This window comes from Arctopsyche grandis, chromosome 3, assembly GCF_051622035.1.
Source record: "Arctopsyche grandis isolate Sample6627 chromosome 3, ASM5162203v2, whole genome shotgun sequence".
NCBI lineage: Eukaryota > Metazoa > Arthropoda > Insecta > Trichoptera > Hydropsychidae > Arctopsyche > Arctopsyche grandis.
The window spans coordinates 32,017,286-32,035,488 of record NC_135357.1 but is presented as its reverse complement, the minus strand read 5'-3'; the positions used below and the strand labels follow the sequence as shown (position 1 = coordinate 32,035,488).

Here is an 18,203-nt window from a genome sequence, read left to right as displayed (position 1 = left end):
AAAAATTAGAACCGCGTTCGAATCGAAAACAGGAACGTTTCTTTTATTTAATAACTTAATATGCGATGATATTTCATCGGGTACAACACTAGTATTATAATAATAATATTGCATAATTAATAAGAATAAATAAAAATTGTTTTACGTTCTTATATGTATGTATGTAATATTACAACGCAATTCACGGAAGAGACAGCAATGTATATACGTTTCACTTGTGTATATATTCGCAGACGGATTACACGTATGTACAGGTATTTGAAAGGGTCGAAGCCCTTTGAAGGGTGTTTTCATCATCGAAAATTATATATATGTTTGCAAGCTCGATTCCAGTCTGATTTTCAATACAATGTCAGACTTGTAACACAACACATACGACACGCATTTATTATATAAAAATATCGTTAAAAATCTATACTTTCCGGATAACAACAATTTTTGTTTACTATATTGTTGTAAAAGTTATTATTTGATATATTTGCATATGGCGATATTTAACCGCTTCCGGTTGCTGTGATAAGATTAATAAATACACGGCAATGAGAACAAAACACGTGATATATGATGTACAAGGAACGTTCGGAACGAGCACGGTGAAGCTGAGGGAACAATCGCAAAGACCCAGTCGATATTGACAAATATGGACGATTGAAATTCTGCAAAACCTGTTCAGGCACGTAGCACCGTCTATATTTGGATGATTTTTATGGACGTGGATTTCAGATGTCGGACTCGAGTCTGGTAACCGCTGAAACATTGTAGCACATGCATAAAACGTTTTCAAAAACGTGATTCAAAGCGTCGAAATTCAAAGAATGGTGGTGGAGAACAATTTTATAATATACTTCGTAAACAAATTACGAAAGAAACCCGGTACACGTGCACTAGACTTGGAATTTTATCACAAAAACAACGCCCCAAAACTCGATCCTTGCAGTTGTTTAGGTACATAACCGAGATAAAAAGGGTTTTTTTTTGTTACTCGGAATTGAAAGCCCTACAAATGATTCGGCTGTGACCAGCCCACGACTTTATTTTGTTTTTGACGAATATATGAAGGTTAAAAAACAAAATTCGACAATGAAACATTCATACATAACGGAGTCTTTAGTTAACACATTGTATGCGGGGAGGTGTGACTAATCGCTTGCGACCTGCCGCGGGCAATAACATATTAGCGTAATCTCGCAATTATTTGCAAGTTACATAAAATGTCACCGGACACAGAAGGTGCCGCGTATTGTTCAAAGGTTGTAAATGCGGTTTGCCGAACCTTTTTTACAAAGGATTTTCAACAATGGAACAATGGATAGCACATAGGGAAAAATATTCAAGTCGGCACTTGTAAACTGTGGAGTTATCACTAAAGGTAGGACCGGAAGCGTGCCGTTTATTGTTCAATTGTTGTAGATCCTTTGTTAAAAAGGTTCGCCAAACCTTTCACAATGCATTTACAACATTTGAACAATAAACAGCCCCCTCAGGGTCCGGGCATTAGTTATCACTAGTCACCGGACCCAGAAGGTGCCGCGTATTGTTCAAAGGTTGTAAATGCATTGTTATAGGTTTGCCGAACCTTTTTTACAAAGGATTTACAACAATGGAACAATGGATAGCACTGTGACTATCCGGTGTCAGTAGATCAGTAGCTATTAAAATATATATAAGATGTATTATGAACATAATTTATTCAAAAATTGCAAATGCGGAGAAACTTACGCAAAACAAAAGCTAAATTTTTTTATTACTTAATATCGCTATAAATATTATAAACATAAATATATAGAAATAATTTAAAAGGTCAAAATAAAATAATTATATATTGTTTTACTAATTGTGGAATTCTAAGCAAAACCTTATCAAGTTAGTACGTAATACAAATATAAATTTTCAGCTTGATATGTTCAGTGGTGTGGAAAAAATCGTGTGGTCACAACATTTTAAATTTTTTTAAGAGGAAAAAATCCCAATTCCAGTTTATTAAATTTAATGATTTTAATGATTTTCATCACATTGATACAAGGATTATACACACATATTTAAAGGGTAGAAACAATAGTGGAAGAAAAATCGAACAAGAGTAAACTGCCACTTCCGGTTGACGGGTCTTCACTAAATTTTATATATGTATAACGTGGTATTATGCTTAAATTTCAGTTCAATACAATACAAAGTTTCTGAGAAAAAAATAAAACTAGCTTAAAAGTACTACTTCCGGCTGAGGTAAAAACAATTAAAAATATATAAGTGTACAAAATTTATAATTTCTATTAAATCTAAAAAAAAAAAAGTCTTTGTTGAACGGTTTGGAAGATAATTGAAACCAAAAAACAGAGGACACCTAGAGAAGGTACCATTTTCGGTCAACTTAAAAATTTTCATCGTATCGATAAATAACCAATACTAAGTTTCAGTTCGATAGGACTAAGGTTGTTCAAAAAATCCTCAAAAAAAAACACAGACACAATTTTTTTCTATAATAGACCATGAAAACGTGATCAGCGATCGATTCTGAGTTCAAATCAGTCAAAATCTCGAGTTCGAATTTTCGCACGAACACAAAACTTAATCTATTGTTACTACGTACATAGATAAAGTAAAAATCTGTATCCATAATATTGTTGAGAAAATTACATTGTCGTCATATTACAATAAATAAAACAGTGAATTATAAAATAAATCAAATGGCATGATCTTGATTTGATCAACTCTCATCCTATACATTTGTCTGATTAGTGATTACTAGACACCGGATAGTCACAGTGCTATCCATTGTTCCATTGTTGTAAATCCTTTGTAAAAAAGGCTCGGTAAACCTTTAACAAAGCATGCACCTTTGAACAATACGCGGCACCTTCTGGGTCCGGTGACTAGACTGATTACTAGTCACCGGACCCAGAAGGTGCCGCGTATTGTTCAAAGGTTGTAAATGCATTGTTTAAGGTTTGCCGAACCTTTTTTACAAAAGATTTACAACAATGGAAAGCACTGTGACTATCCTACCTCAACTGATTACATCCACCCATCTGCCCTGTGGCCTTCCTTGCACCCTTTTACATCCTCTCGAGTACCATTCCAGAACTACTTTCGTCCATGTATCATCTACTATTCTAGCTACGTTACCCGCCCATTGCTATTTCAATTTCTTTCCTCTCATCATTACATCAACCAACTTTGTCATACTTTAATAAACCCACGTATTCCGTTTTCAATCTCTCCTCGTAATTCCAAGCATACAGCGTTCTAAACTTTTTTGATTTCAATGGACATTGAGCAGCATTCTGGCGTTCGATGTCCCAGTTTACGTCATCAAACGTCATCACTGGTAGGACACATTGATTGGAAATCTTTTATTTCGGGCACAGTGGCATTTTAGATTTGAATACAGGATCTTTAAATAGTATATCTTTAAAATTAATACGATAATAAGATGAAAAGTCCCTACAAAAAAAAAAGCGAATGGGAAGAGTTCATTTCCGAACAAAGGATTACACATCATATATGGTATACAATGTGTGTACATGTCTACCATATTATCGCTGCACTGTGAATGCGTTCCTGGAAATACACCCAGCCTCGTTTCATGATCGATAACCGGGTCCAGCCCTATCTATTTATAAACAATAAAATAATCAAATTTCACTATCGCCATGACAATGGCAACATTTCGCGGATGTATTTAGTAAACAATGTCAAGATACTCTCCTCTCTCGAGAGATTACTTATGTTAATATTTGCACATTGATTGTAAGTCTCGATGGAACAGGTCACACTCGATCCTTAAAACAGCGTCAAATGTCCAATTGCAATTTTAAATATATGTATTTTAATTTGCAAATATATAATATATACCTACAAACAATTTAACAACACTACTATTATATTCAAAAGACAAGTCACTCTTAATATTTGGAACAAAACATGTAAATGTATATGATATGTTGTCTTCAATTAATGACGGCCAAACATCATACATATGTATATTGTTTTGGAGAAAATAAAGAACACATTAAAAATTGTTTTATAACATAGAAAAATGCTTTATATTTATATTATATTATTAGCATCAATATTTAGAATTTTAAACAATGATATTTATTACACATTATTGAAATTTACCGCTCGAATATTAGTAGGTTTAGATAAAAAAATAAATAACGCGGTAAAGTAAAAACTTGGCAAAATTAGCGCATTGTATCACGGAAAAAAATGTATATTTTTGACTTAAAATTCGCTAGATAGTCAATCTACTATACAATTTCGAAAGAGACTGTTTATGTTACTTTGTAACTATTGTTGGTTCGTAAATCCTTGACGTCTTCGTCCAAACAAATATTCAAATAGATTTTAAATAAAATAAAACTATTCAAATAAATTTAATAAAATGTTTACTATTAGATTGGCCATGATTAAGCGGTTTATATTACAAATACCGAGCGAAGCCGGGTAAAAACACTAGTTATAAATATTTTAAAGCACTATCAATCAATACGAAAACATCTGACTATTTATTTCAATACTCAGTTTTGGCATAGCAATACTAGATTTTGAGTTAAAGACTGTAAAAGCCAAAATAACAGTAGAAATTGGGCATATTTTTTAATGCTCAACTCTCAGAAACAAAGAGACCTATAAAAATTAGTGGGTCAAACTTAGTAGAGACTAATTAATCTCCGCTCCCATAATTTCGTTTTTGTTACTCAGTGTAATCAATACAGGTTTGATAAAATATAGAAATTGACGCTCAAATCTCAGGAACAAAAAGAAACCAACAGAAATCATTTTCATATTCGAATTTACATAATATGTGTGTCTATTGGAATTATGGGGATTTTTTTTGTTGCTCAGTGTAATCAGTACAGGTATGATAAAGTTTATAAATTGCATCTTTAAATATTTCGGTCTTAATATATTTAACGATAGACGATATTACAAAATAAAGGACAAAAGGGCATTGAAATAAAGGACTGTCCTCTTACATAAAGAAGGTATGGTCAGCGTACATATGTATTAGATGTACATATGTAGTTCCGAAAATTGAAAGACAGAACAGTTCACACTCTCGATTATCCGGGCAGGGATAATTGAAAAACACAGATAATCCGAAGCATCAAATTTTGACTTGGTTTCGAATATAATATCATATTTAGGTACAACATTTTTGTTTCATATGCCCTCAGGCTCCGGTGACTAGTCATAACCTCAGAACTAAAGAGCAGACCCAGAGCGCGCCGTTCCTTGTTCAATTGTTGTAAATTCATTATTAAAGGTTCGCCGAACCTTTTGTTTGCACTCTAGCTTTGTAAATATGTAGAGCCAAACCGCCTCGATTCCTGAGAAAAAGCACGCTCACTAACCGCTCTCTAGTCATAAGCATAACTTTCAAAGTATTTGATAATTTTTTGATAATTTTTTTCAATATCAAACTCATGAAATCCAAATAACTTAAAAAAAAAAAAGAAGAAAACAAAGAGTATTTATACTTTAGCCGACGATAACCACCAGACTACGTAATCGGTAATAATAAAAAGTAAGAAGAGGTTAGTGAAAAATAAAAATTCCCGCAACTAACTACACTGAGCAACAAAAAAAAAATACCAGAGCGGAGACTAGCCAATCTTTACTAAGTTTGACCCACTGAATTCGAATATGATATTGATTTTTGATGGTGGGTGATCGTTTACGAGATATGAGCGTTTAAAAAAATCCGCGATTTTTACAGTTTTTTGGCTTTTGCGGTCTTTAACTCAAAATTTAGGATTGATACGCTCAAAGTGAGTATTGGAATCAATAGTCAGATATTTTTCCTATTAATTGTTATATTTCATTGCTTTAAAATACTTCTAATTAATTGTCTAGCGAATTTTAAAAGTCAAAAATATATTTTTTTTACGGATTTTTTTTCCGTGCTATTTTTCATTTATTTGGCAAATTTTTTATTTCACCACGTTTATAAGGATTGGTTTTCTATCTCAATATTTTTCGATATTTTCAATAGTCCGACCGCTGTACTCAGTGAGGTGGATTATATGCCATCTCGCTTGCCCTTATATTACGCGATACAACCATATATACAACGAAAGCATTTAAATTGCAATTACCGCTTTAGTTAGTACGTTTAGATAAAAAATAAAAAAATTGATTAATGGTGAAATAAAAAATTTGCCAAATAAATGAAAAATAGCACGGAAAAAAAATCCGTAAAAAAAAATATATTTTTGACTTTTAAAATTCGCTAGACAATTAATTAGAAGTATTTTAAAGCAATGAAATATAACAATTAATAGGAAAATTATCTGACTATTGATTCCAATACTCAATTTGAGCGTAACAATCCTAAATTTTGAGTTAAAAACCGCAAAAGTCAAAAAACTGTAAAAATCGCGGATTTTTTTAAACGCTCATATCTCGTAAACGATCACCCACCAACAAAAATCAATATCATATTCGAATTCAGTGGGTCAAACTTAGTAAAGATTGGTTAGTCTCCGCTCTGGTAACTCAAAAACGTGATTTTTTGTTGCTCAGTGCTATCAGTCGGCGTAAAGGGTATTAATACCCGTCCCGCATTGAATGTGTTGACATTTTTCAAGCACGGATAATCGAGAGTGTACTGTGTATTACAGATATACATATAGAAAAGACGAACGAGAGGTTAAAAATGAAATAATTACATACAGTGTGAAGTCGCAAACACTTTCATTATTACCGTCTCGGGTAGCCGAGGTCCCAAGACGAGAGAGTCAACCGCTTGCTTCTTCTTCTCGCGAAAAGATTCAAACGGAGAACCAATCTCATCATCGCATACACATAGAAATGACGAACGAGAGGTTAAAAATGAAATTATTACATACAGTGTGAAGTCGCAAACACTTTCATTACTACCGTCTCGGGTACCCGAGGTCCCAAGACGAGAGAGTCAACCGCTTGCTACTTCTCGCGAAAAGATTCAAACGGAGAACCAATCTCGTCATTGCATACATTCATTCGTTCAATATTGTATTTATATGTATATTACGTCGTGTGTTATTTAAATTGTGTAGATGGATGTATGTAGTGTTTGATATTTAGATCATAAACATGTGTACAAAATATAAATAAAATATCACACTCACGATGAAGTTCAAAGCCCGCAGAATTATCTCCTTCGGAAGAACGAATACACCGCAATGTTGATGATAATGTTCTTTTGATAGATCGCAGTTGCCGGCGTGCGACGCGCCAAATCCGTTGAAAACAAATGAATGCACGGAAATAGGAGAAATAAATGAACGCAACACGCATGCGCAGCACGACCGTCCAGGGCACGCATCTGCGACTCACTGAATAACAGACGGCCGCCATATTCAAACAATATTACACTCGTCATAATAAAGCCGTGCTCACACCACCGACTGTCGGTTATCTAAAGGCGGCGACCAGTGGAGAGATTTGGCGAGAGATAAGTCCTTCGTAGGGTTTTCTCCTTCAAAGCATTAGTGTAATGTTTAACACCTAACACCAAGTGTAATGTAATGTTTCAAACACCTAGTGTAATGTTTAGCGTTTATTTGTCGACGGGTTCCGACATGTCTGAGTTTCGAGTGGCTGTCGGTAGGTTTGGCGAGTCGTAAGATTGATAAACGGTTCAAGGTCTGTTCATACCTATCCAGCAGGTATCCTGCAAGTCCCGGGAACGGGAATTGCTTGCCTAATTCTGGCATTACAACACATGCCGGGTTCAGCTAGTATTTAAATAAAATTTCAAGTTTATTGATTGTAGTTGAAATCATGGAAAATTTCAATCAGGATTTGATGTATGCATGTCCGGGAAGCTTACTGTGAAAAAAAAATGGGAAAAAACCTCTTAATAATAATAATATTCGTAATTAAGATTTTACTGACGCGAAAGTATGAAGCACCATTGTGTAGTCAAGGAAATGTGTTTCGAAATCGCATTACACATTTGCGCAACTAACATCCATCTCTCCCTACACATTTTTTTTATAATTTCGTCCACTCATCTTCCTAGTGGGCTTCCTTTCACCCTATGGTACCTCTCGGGTACCATCAAAAAGGTTACACGACAATTGGTGCAAGTCCAAAAGGTTCAACGATAAAATGTACCCGAAAATTAGTGCACTGACAAAATGTACCCGCGACAAAATGGTCACGCGACAAAATGTCCACGAAAATAATGCTCAAGCGACAGAATGTTCAAAAATCGTAAATTTTCCTATTTTAATGGAAAAAGTAACTTTTTATTGTATTATATTTATCTATGTATATGGTACTTTTTATCGTATAGATCGCGGATGTTATTAAATTAGTATAAATTACAGGTGTTCGCAACCGCACCAACATATTCTTATTTAAATTGAACAATTACATTTTAAGCGAATGTCATTGTGACTCATTGAATATCATTTTAAGATGTCATTGAATTAGTTTAAATGTTAGGGGTTCTTAGCCGTATCCAATATTTACTTATTTAAATTGAAAAAAAAACTTTCTAAGCGTATGAACTGCAGATTACATTGAATTAGTTTATATGGCAGGGCTTCTCAACCGTCTCCAAAATTTTCTTTATTTTAAATGAATAATTTACTTTCTATCGTATACATTGCGGGCGTTATTAAATTAGTGTCAATGATAGGTGTTCTCAACCGTATTCGATATTTACTTATTTAAATTGAAAAATAATAATTATTTATAATTAACTTTAAAAATTTAGAATTTTTGAACATTTTGTCGCTTGAACATTATTTCCGTGGACATTTTATCGCGTGAACATTTTGTTGCGGGTACATTTTGTCGCGTGAACATTTTGTCGCGGGTACATTTTGTCAGTGCACTAATTTTCGGGTACATTTTGTCGTTGAACCTTTTGGACTTGCACCAATTGTCGTGTAACCCATTACAACACATGCCGGGTTCAGCTAGTATTTAAATAAAATTTCAAGTTTATTGATTGTAGTTGAAATCATGGAAAATTTCAATCAGGATTTGATGTATGCATGTCCGGGAAGCTTACTGTGAAAAAAACCGGGAAAAAAACCTCTTAATAATAATAATATTCGTAATTAAGATTTTACTGACGCGAAAGTATGAAGCACCATTGTGTAGTCAAGGAAATGTGTTTCGAAATCGCATTACACATTTGCGCAACTAACATCCATCTCTCCCTACACATTTTTTTTATAATTTCGTCCACTCATCTTCCTAGTGGGCTTCCTTTCACCCTATGGTACCACTCGGGTACCATCAAAAAAGCGCTCCCATAGTTTTTTCTAAATAACTCGCGAGCTAAGAATCTATACGTACATATATACATATATAAAATTGAATGTATGTTTGTCTGTCTCGTATAGGCTCCTAAATCACTCAACCGATTACAATGGAACTTTCAGGATTTGATGTATGCATGTCCGGGAAGCTTACTGTGAAAAACAACGGGAAAAAACCTCTTAATAATAATAATATTCGTAATTAAGATTTTACTGACGCGAAAGTATGAAGCACCATTGTGTGTTTGTTAGTAATGTAATCAAGGAAATGTGCTTGTTAGTAACCACTTTACCAGTTGGTTTATGACGACACGGCGTTGAAGAGACGTTAGTTGAGTTAGTAAGCTCCAACCATCAATAGAAACGGGAACGGGAATTGCATGCCTAATTCTGGCATTACAAAGCATGCCGGGTTCAGCTAGTATTTAAATAAAATTTCAAGTTTATTGATTGTAGTTGAAATCATGAGTTTTTCAATTCTATCTCCTATCATTCAATTTCCAAACGCCTTCGTCGACATCTCGATAATTATGTCAGCCTATGTTCTCACTAAGTAGGGCGGCCCCCACGTCTCTCACGTGGGTGAAGAAAGCTCACCGCCCTAGTTGAATCAGTTAAATTCAAAATTATAAAAAGGACACTAATATTCACCAGTAAATACTGATGAACCGAGATCAGCGTTTGATGGATGCTTTTTGCACAACAAATATTTCACTATTGTGAATTCCTTTACAAAACCATACTTTTTGCCCTCTTGATTTGAACACCAAAATCCATCAGAGTCAATAAAGCACCAAAAAAGCGGGTCTACCCCACGGGCCCGAATGTGAAACGCCTGAAAACGCAAATATCGGAAGGCAAAGATCGAAAATCGAAAGATCTTAAGTCGAAAGATAAAAAAAAGGGTGCATGGTAAACGGTACTATGTATGTATATTAAATATATATATATATATATATATATATATATATATATATATATATATATATATATATATATATATATATATATATATATATATATATATATATATATATATAATATATATATTATTCAGTGGCATGCGGTGAAATTATCTCTCTTTTTGTCACACAGCCTTGTTTAATGTGCGCGCGCAGGATACTTATTTATTTATTTATTTAATATACTTGGGGGAGGCGGCAAAGCCGATAGGCCCAAGGGATTTAAATAAACATATTTTACAAATTATACATATATGCAATAAAAAAATGAGAAAAATTAAAATACATTAAAAAAAACAATATTAAAATAAAATAAAATAAGAGAAGAAAAAAAAAATATAAACAAAAAAGATAAAAATACAGAAATATGATTATGGGAAAGAAGAATCACAAAAATCCTTTGGTTTTAAAAAAAGTATCAAGTTTATTCTTAAAAATATTAATATTAATAGAGGTTACTAAATCGTTGGGAAGACTATTCCAAACTGAAACCACTGTGTTAGAAAAGAATGTATCTCTGATCAATTTATTAGATTTATCTTTTTGGAGTCTAAGCGAGTGACCTCTGAGGTGAGTGTTTGTGTTGAATGAAATAACATTAGACATATGACAATTATAGTGATACGGGAGGAAAAACGTGTTCCTCTTGTTCCTGTTGTATCCTGCTCGCGCAAATTGAGTGAGGATGTACGACGGGGGGGAGAGAGACTTTTACCGCACGCCACTGATATATATATACTAACCGTTTTTCATATGTAAGCATGATAAACTAATATTTTCGACTTTTCGACACGGTCACCCATTCTGGACATATCGAATTAAAAAAGTGGTAGCAATATTGTGAATTAAGTTAAACGGAAATAGTGTTTTTGGAACTGAAAATTGGCCTTGGGCCACTTTCAAATATAACGGGTCATACAAAAAATTTTCTTGTTTCTTATTTCGAATAAGAAACAAGAACATTCATATGAAAAACGGTTAGTATATATATATCAGTGGCGTGCGGTAAAAGTCTCTCTCCCCCCGTCGTACATCCTCACTTAATTTGCGCGAGCAGGATACGACAGGAACAAGAGGAACAGGCTTTTCCTCCCGTATCTGCGCGCGCACATTAAACAAGGCTGTATGAAAAAAAGAGAGATAATTTCACCGCATGCCACTCATATATATTATATGTACATAGTACCATTTACCATGCACCCTTTTTTTATCTTTCGATTTTCGATCTTTGCCTTCCGATCTTTGCGTTTTCGGGCGTTTCACTTTCGGACCCGTGAGGTAGACCCCCTGCAAGCACGGACAGTAATCTTGGGTACATTCTATGTCAGTGACGGCAAACCTATGACCCGTGGGTCAAACAATGGCCCAAGAAGGCTTTTTTATTTTTATTACATTTTATACCAGGAAGGCCTTACAGGTAAACCCCAATGCGCCTTCCTGGCCAATTACAAACAGAACAGCGTTAATCATACTCAAACAGTGGTGACATAGTAGGTAGGATAGTTTTTAGCAAATTTTTAATCGGGAACCGTTTCAACAATGAAATCAGAGAAAATTGGCAAACTCTGAAAGGAAACGATCGACCTGGAGTCATAAATATCCAGGTCTGACCAGCAGCACTACAGATATACTCAGAAAAATTCTTTTCAATCGAGGTCAGCTCATTGGATCGAGCCCGGCGCCTCTTGGTGTTAGGCAGAAGCTTAACGACCGAGTTATGCTGCTGGCTAATTTAAATGAACCACGTGTTGACGAGTGAAAATTTAAAAAAAATACTAATAACGTTGAAAGGGAAGTGTACTGATTTTGACACCTTTAAAGAATTTAATACTACATTAAAAGAAATGGATATCAACTTACAGAAAACAGTATTTACAGTAACGACAGACGGTGCTTCCAATATGGTGGGGAAAATATTGGTTTTATCAGCAGCTTAAGCTATTAAATTATAAAATTAAGCTATAAAACTATTAGACATACTCTGATTCACCCATTACATTTATTCAGCATTTAAAGGCTGAATTCCCTTTGAATGCTGACCAACGCCGATCGGCGTATTGCCAACAAGTCCATCAGCCGCCGCCAAAACGCCGACAAGCTTTGTTTTTTGGGTATGTAAAAAATAAACAAGAATACTACCCGCCAAGCCTTTCCAGGTAGCATTGAAAAAAAATGTTTTCAACATTAGTCAACGTTTATAAAGACACCGGAATTTTTGAATTTATAACCATAGCAGAATTTCCCGATGGAAATCCCTAACTGCTGAGTATTTTAGATTGGCTTGGCATTTAGATTGTGAGCATTACATTTTAACAACAATGAAGAAGATGGAACTGCACTTCTTTTTTTTATTTTATATTGTTGCAAGATATATGAGAGAGTCTAAAAACACACCTTTACATAACTTTCTCGGCGGTAGTTATCTGAGGTAGTGATTTAGGGTTTGTTTGAATTAGCTTCAATTTTTATACCCGCTTTCTATTGGATTTCTAAATAATTCTAGTTGCAAATGTTGGCGAAATTTTTAGCGTGGCAGGCGCTCAACAGAAAAAAATACGTCAGCATTCAATGAGTTAAGCAAACTATTAGACATTACATCAGCAAGTTACATATATGTGCGAAGCAATGCATAAACACATTTTCTAATGAATTGCTAGCTGTAATAAAAGTCATCAAATTCATAAATGCAAGAGGTCTTAATATAATTTTTTGAAGTTGACCATAATTTTTTGCTCTTCACTTGTAAAAGTATAGTAAAATAAAAAAAAAACGTAATCCTTTTTGGAGGATCAACTGCGAAACTTTTCTGGTAACAAATCTTTAGATTTCCAAATTTATTATTATTCTTTTAACCCCCCTTCAGATGCCTTCATTGACTTGAGTGACCCACGGGTTAGTTCTAAAAAAATTTCCACTTCTCAAAAAGGCTTGGCATCACTGTTCTGTGCTAGATAGGTATGAACAGACCTTTACCCACCAGAATTGATCATTTGTAGGAGTATGTAGTGTTGAACGACAATAATTGATAAAAATAAAGGTGTGAATTATCGACCCGATATAATTGACGAAATAGACAGATTTAGTCATTGCACAAATACAAACGGAATTTCACCAAGCAATGCGGCCAGGGCCGCGCCTAGGACTTTGGCCGTCTGTGTGCAAACTTAAATCGGCCGCTCTTTAATTTTATCAGCATTTGTACAAATCTTATTAATAATTATATTGATGACCAAGCCGAGCAAAATGGCAAAGTTTGAAAACGATCGGATAAGAACCCAAACTTCGTCACACGACAAAATCGATACTGAACTAAGAAAAGATTAGTAAAAAAGTGAAGTACCTGCGAGTAGTGTCAAATTCTTACCTTGTGATAAGTATTTTAAGAAATATGGTGTTGAAAATTTTAATCAAAATAAAAATTAAACTGAAAAACCAGAATGTTTAGTTCTGAACAGGACCAGACGATAAGAGAGACTGAACGTTTTCAAGTTCATTCATGAAAGTATTGTTTCCCCCAATCCCACATCTAGGACATTGTTCTTTCGATGACCAACCAATACTCGACATCCTTGAAGAAATACATCTGGCATTCGCAATGATAATATAACATAAAAGACCTAGCTCTATGCGAACCGAAGCTATACCTGCTATCCCGTTGTTTCTCCGAATTATAGTTCGCGTGTGTTACAAGTTGTAATTTGCAACAGCAACCCACAAGTATACAGCAAGACAACCTAAATGCATTTTTAAAAGTGCGATGTCTTGTTTCGTATTTTTTAAGGAATGTAATTTTTTCGACTCTCATTTCTTTCGGCCGCCTTTATATTTCGACCGCTTGTGTGCGTTGCACACATTTGTACATAAGGTATGCGCGGCCCCGAATGCGACAATGGGCTAATTCACTTTCGAATATGAACGAAATCACACACCAGTGAATGTGACACGTGGTTTATTTTAGATACTTTTAAACATTCGAAAAAAATAATGCGTGACATTCAGCGCCCAGCCCCACAATGATCCTTTAGACCCTTTTCGGTCAAATTGTATGCTTGTATTTATCCTTGCTTGACAGTGATCGATAACGGTGTATCCCATATTTGAAGAAATGTAGAATACCACCCACGGCGACGAAACTATTATATTTACAGTAGTGATAGATTTTTTAATAACACAACTTATGCTGCGTACACACCGGCCCAACGAAGGCTAACGAACCATATTCGGCGATGGCTACCGCACGTTCGTTGGCGTTAGCATTTGTTTGGTTAATAAAACGCTCGTTGGAACCAATTAAATTAAATTAAATATAAAAATTTAAACTAAATATCGAAATTTAAAACAGAACATACACAATTTAAATAAATTTTCGAAATTGAGCTAAAATTAAATCACCAACAATCATATACATACATGTAGTCCTTAATGGCGAGATATTAATACGAGATATTAATTAATATTATTCTTCTTTAAGCTCATAAATGGTTTCCTTGATTGTTCTGATTTACTGAATAAGGTTAATTTCAGAATTCCAGTTCGGTACTCTAGACGCGTTGCACTCTTTTCACTTGATCCTTTCAATACTAATTCCCAAAAATATTTTTATCTGCAGCGCGTTTATCGTAATGTTACGTACGCCGCGGATTAAGCGAATAGAATCCCAGAGACTGTGTGACCGTTCAAAGATTATCTGTAACGGATATCTGTTAACGGATTAACTAAATGCATACCGTGCGACTGGTATAAGTGGGTTTTAAGGATTAGCGACAAGCTAAGTGCATGAAACAATGATTGCACTTCTCATACCGTGGGAATACATATCCGAATACGTGACTATACAGTAGGTAAACAGATTAGACGTCCTGAGAGACCGTGAGACCGGTGTAAGTGGTTTTAGGGATTAGCGACAAGCTAAGAGCATGAAAGCTAAACAATGAGTGCACTTCTCATACTGTGGGAATACATATCCGAATACGTGACTATACTGTAGGTAAACAGATTAGATTTCCTGAGAGATCTACCCCTTATAAGGCGGTACGTAGGCGATATCATGGCATTCTGGACTTAGCAGTGACACTGCGTGTATCTCCTGAATCATCAATAAATGCTGTGAAACGACCGTTGGCCTTTTACTTGGATCCTCCACCCACCCCTACGCAACAGTATGTTTAACGGAGAGCTGAATGAGGTTGATCTATTTGGTATTTCCCTATATCAATTCAGGTCTAACATCAAGAGAATCTTGACCGATTGATTCATTTCTTCTCCTATTCTATTTTTCCAATATTTCCAATATTTTTATACTTTAGTTTAGTTATGTAATGTGCTATTTAATCATATTATAGCTTTCATTCTTTTCCTTTTCATTTGTTTATTTTGTATTTACCTTTTTCATTTGTTTTATATTTGTAAATTTCAATTTCTTCTTATATTCTATTTTATAACCTTTTCCAAATATTTTAATACTATAGTTTAATTATGCAATGTTCTACATATTTTGTCATGCCTTTAATCTTTACTTTTTATTTGTTTTCCTTATATTTATCTTTTTCATTTTTGTAAAAATCTATTATTGGACTCGGATGTTACATATATTATTTATTTACTATTTGTTTTTTTATACATATCTATGTACATCCTGTCTGTTGATTTTTCAATTAATAAAATAAAATAAAATAAAAATAAAAAATATGTACATATATAGCGGATATATGTGTTAGTATCGGATGGTCATTGGGGCAATTTCAAATAAAATTTGACCGTTCCATCCGTATTCAAAGCAATACAACAAAAAAGACCGGTAAAAAATGGGTTTTCTAAGAAATTAGCAAAACCTTCTGCCCCGATTCCTGGAATAAGTCTACAAGTATGTATGAGACTCGTACAACATAAAAATATCATACATTTCTCGTTTCAAATATTCAGATGATATTTGCGGTCTTCTTGTGGTTGAGTTGATTGTGTTTGTTGTGTTTGAACGAAGGCTAAGTTGTAACTGTAGCCGATGTCTAGAAAATTACGTCATGTGATCTTGGATCATATTTACAGGATTAAAAAACAGGAGATATTCGAACCTATGCACCTATGCTATACAGCAGAGTTCAAGTATGATTTTGTTCTACTGCGCTTTTTGGTTAGACTCTTATATAGTCGTTAAAAACTCGCGCGACTTCGCGTTCTAATTTCTACTTAAAAATATAGATATATTAGAGTTTTCAAAAGAACATGTCCTATTTTTACTAATCTCTTCTTACTGTCACTTACGATCACTATTAAGGAAATTTTTTTGACAAGATCCTTTTGTTCTCTCTCTTTTATCAAAAATGCTCAAAATTGAATATTTTTTTATTTAACCGACATTGTAATGATTAAATAAGCATTTACGACAGTCCATTAAAATATTTTTAGTAATTAAGATTGTTTAGATGCTGAAAATATGTAAATGTAGAATTATGTGCCGATAAATTGTATATCTGCCTTCTTAAAAATATTGTAACGTGCATTCGTGGGTGAACAATAGAGACCCCCGGATTAGGCTAACGGTATGTAGTAAGTGCCCGAACAAAGGATACGCTGGGGATCTCATACATAATACGGGGCGAATGTGGATATACCTACGTGTCTAATCAATAGACACGCCAACTTGTCCTTTATAAAGAGGTACACAAGGTAGACCAAGTACCTACTCTGGAGTGAGCGGTGGTTACGTGTGGCCCTCAATCGTTGAATACATAAATACTGTAAAGCGGCTTTGGCCTTTATCTTGTATCCTGAACCCACCCTTACACAACAATATCATTCTTTTCATCAAATCGCTCGATTTTCCTGCATATAAAAAATGGATAAAAATATTTTCCTGTTATGTTTTCACCTAAAATTATTATTTTAATTTCGAAATGTGATTTTTTTATTAATAATCATTTATATAAATAAATAATTTTACTGTAATAATTTCTGAGTGAGACCTGGGTCAGAGGTGGCAACCCAAAATAAATTTCTGCAGCTTTTGTTTAGAAACCCACCCTGCTTGTGTAATATTTCGTGAGCCCCAATGAGGAAACCATAGTCATGAATATTATCAAATAAATTTACTCCAATTTTATGAAATTATTATGAAGATATGGCCTACAATTTCAATAGTGTAATTATTTTCGAAAACACATTTGTAGGAATATAGCACAGCTTGTGCTATTCCGAAGCAAAACCAGTGATCGCATATATTTCACAACAATACACAAGTCTTATGATGGCATCATCATCGTTCATATACAAAAATGCAGAACTAATCGCTACTCGAGGACAACGTCCCCTTTGACTATTCCAGAAGAAAGAGTTCATCGCTCGATCGTAAAACGAACGAAACCCAACAGTGATGTCATCATGCAACTACGACATATGTCCTGAAGACAAAGACATCTGCACACGGCACGCTTCAAGCCACAATGTACATAAAAAAATAACGCACCAGCTCCAGACGCCAGAGTGAACCTCTGGAGTTCAGCCAGCTCACTTCTCAGAAGCTCAACTTCTTCGTACATACAATTACCATTGTAACAACTGAATATAAATAAACGATCCTTTTACAAACACAAACAGTGTTTCCATAGGCCAGGAATCGGTCGAAACCTATCACTCGCCATATAGATTTAAAACTTTTTCAAAAAATTAATTTTAATTAATAATAATATTAATTAATTAAATTTTCAATAGATGGCGCTAAATGCTCGAAGATTAATTTCCCTAGAGGAAACATTGGTAGAAAACAGTATATACATATGTATAAGTTTTTTCTTTCGTTATTATATTTGTACATTTTGTTGGCAGTGTTTTAACTGTGACGTACATATGTATGTCGAATCGAAACGACTATTATAGTACGGCGAGGGTTATCGCAGATACACAGACAGAACAGCGATATTATATACATATATACATATACTATTGTTGTACCCGATGACAATAAAAAAAAAACTGTGTC

The 18,203-nt window shown here is 34.3% G+C and overlaps 2 protein-coding genes across 6 annotated transcripts in view; one reads left to right on the top strand and one right to left on the bottom strand.

The window, feature by feature from the left end:
* LOC143909606 (uncharacterized) overlaps window positions 1-7,324 on the bottom strand; it is a 63,060-nt gene extending 55,736 nt beyond the window's left edge. For both annotated transcript variants that reach the window (XM_077427672.1, XM_077427675.1), the window contains exon 1: window positions 7,116-7,324. The gene's annotated coding sequence lies outside the window, so the exon portion shown is untranslated. The remainder of the gene's footprint in view (window positions 1-7,115) is intronic.
* Window positions 1-17,809, top strand: part of LOC143909619 (uncharacterized) — a 51,739-nt gene extending 33,930 nt beyond the window's left edge. For all 4 annotated transcript variants that reach the window (XM_077427694.1, XM_077427697.1, XM_077427695.1 and 1 more), the window contains one exon: window positions 17,395-17,809. In XM_077427694.1, coding sequence (XP_077283820.1) covers window positions 17,395-17,629 — 235 coding nt within the window. In that variant the 3' untranslated portion in view covers window positions 17,630-17,809. The remainder of the gene's footprint in view (window positions 1-17,394) is intronic.
* Window positions 17,810-18,203: the final 394 nt, after the last annotated feature.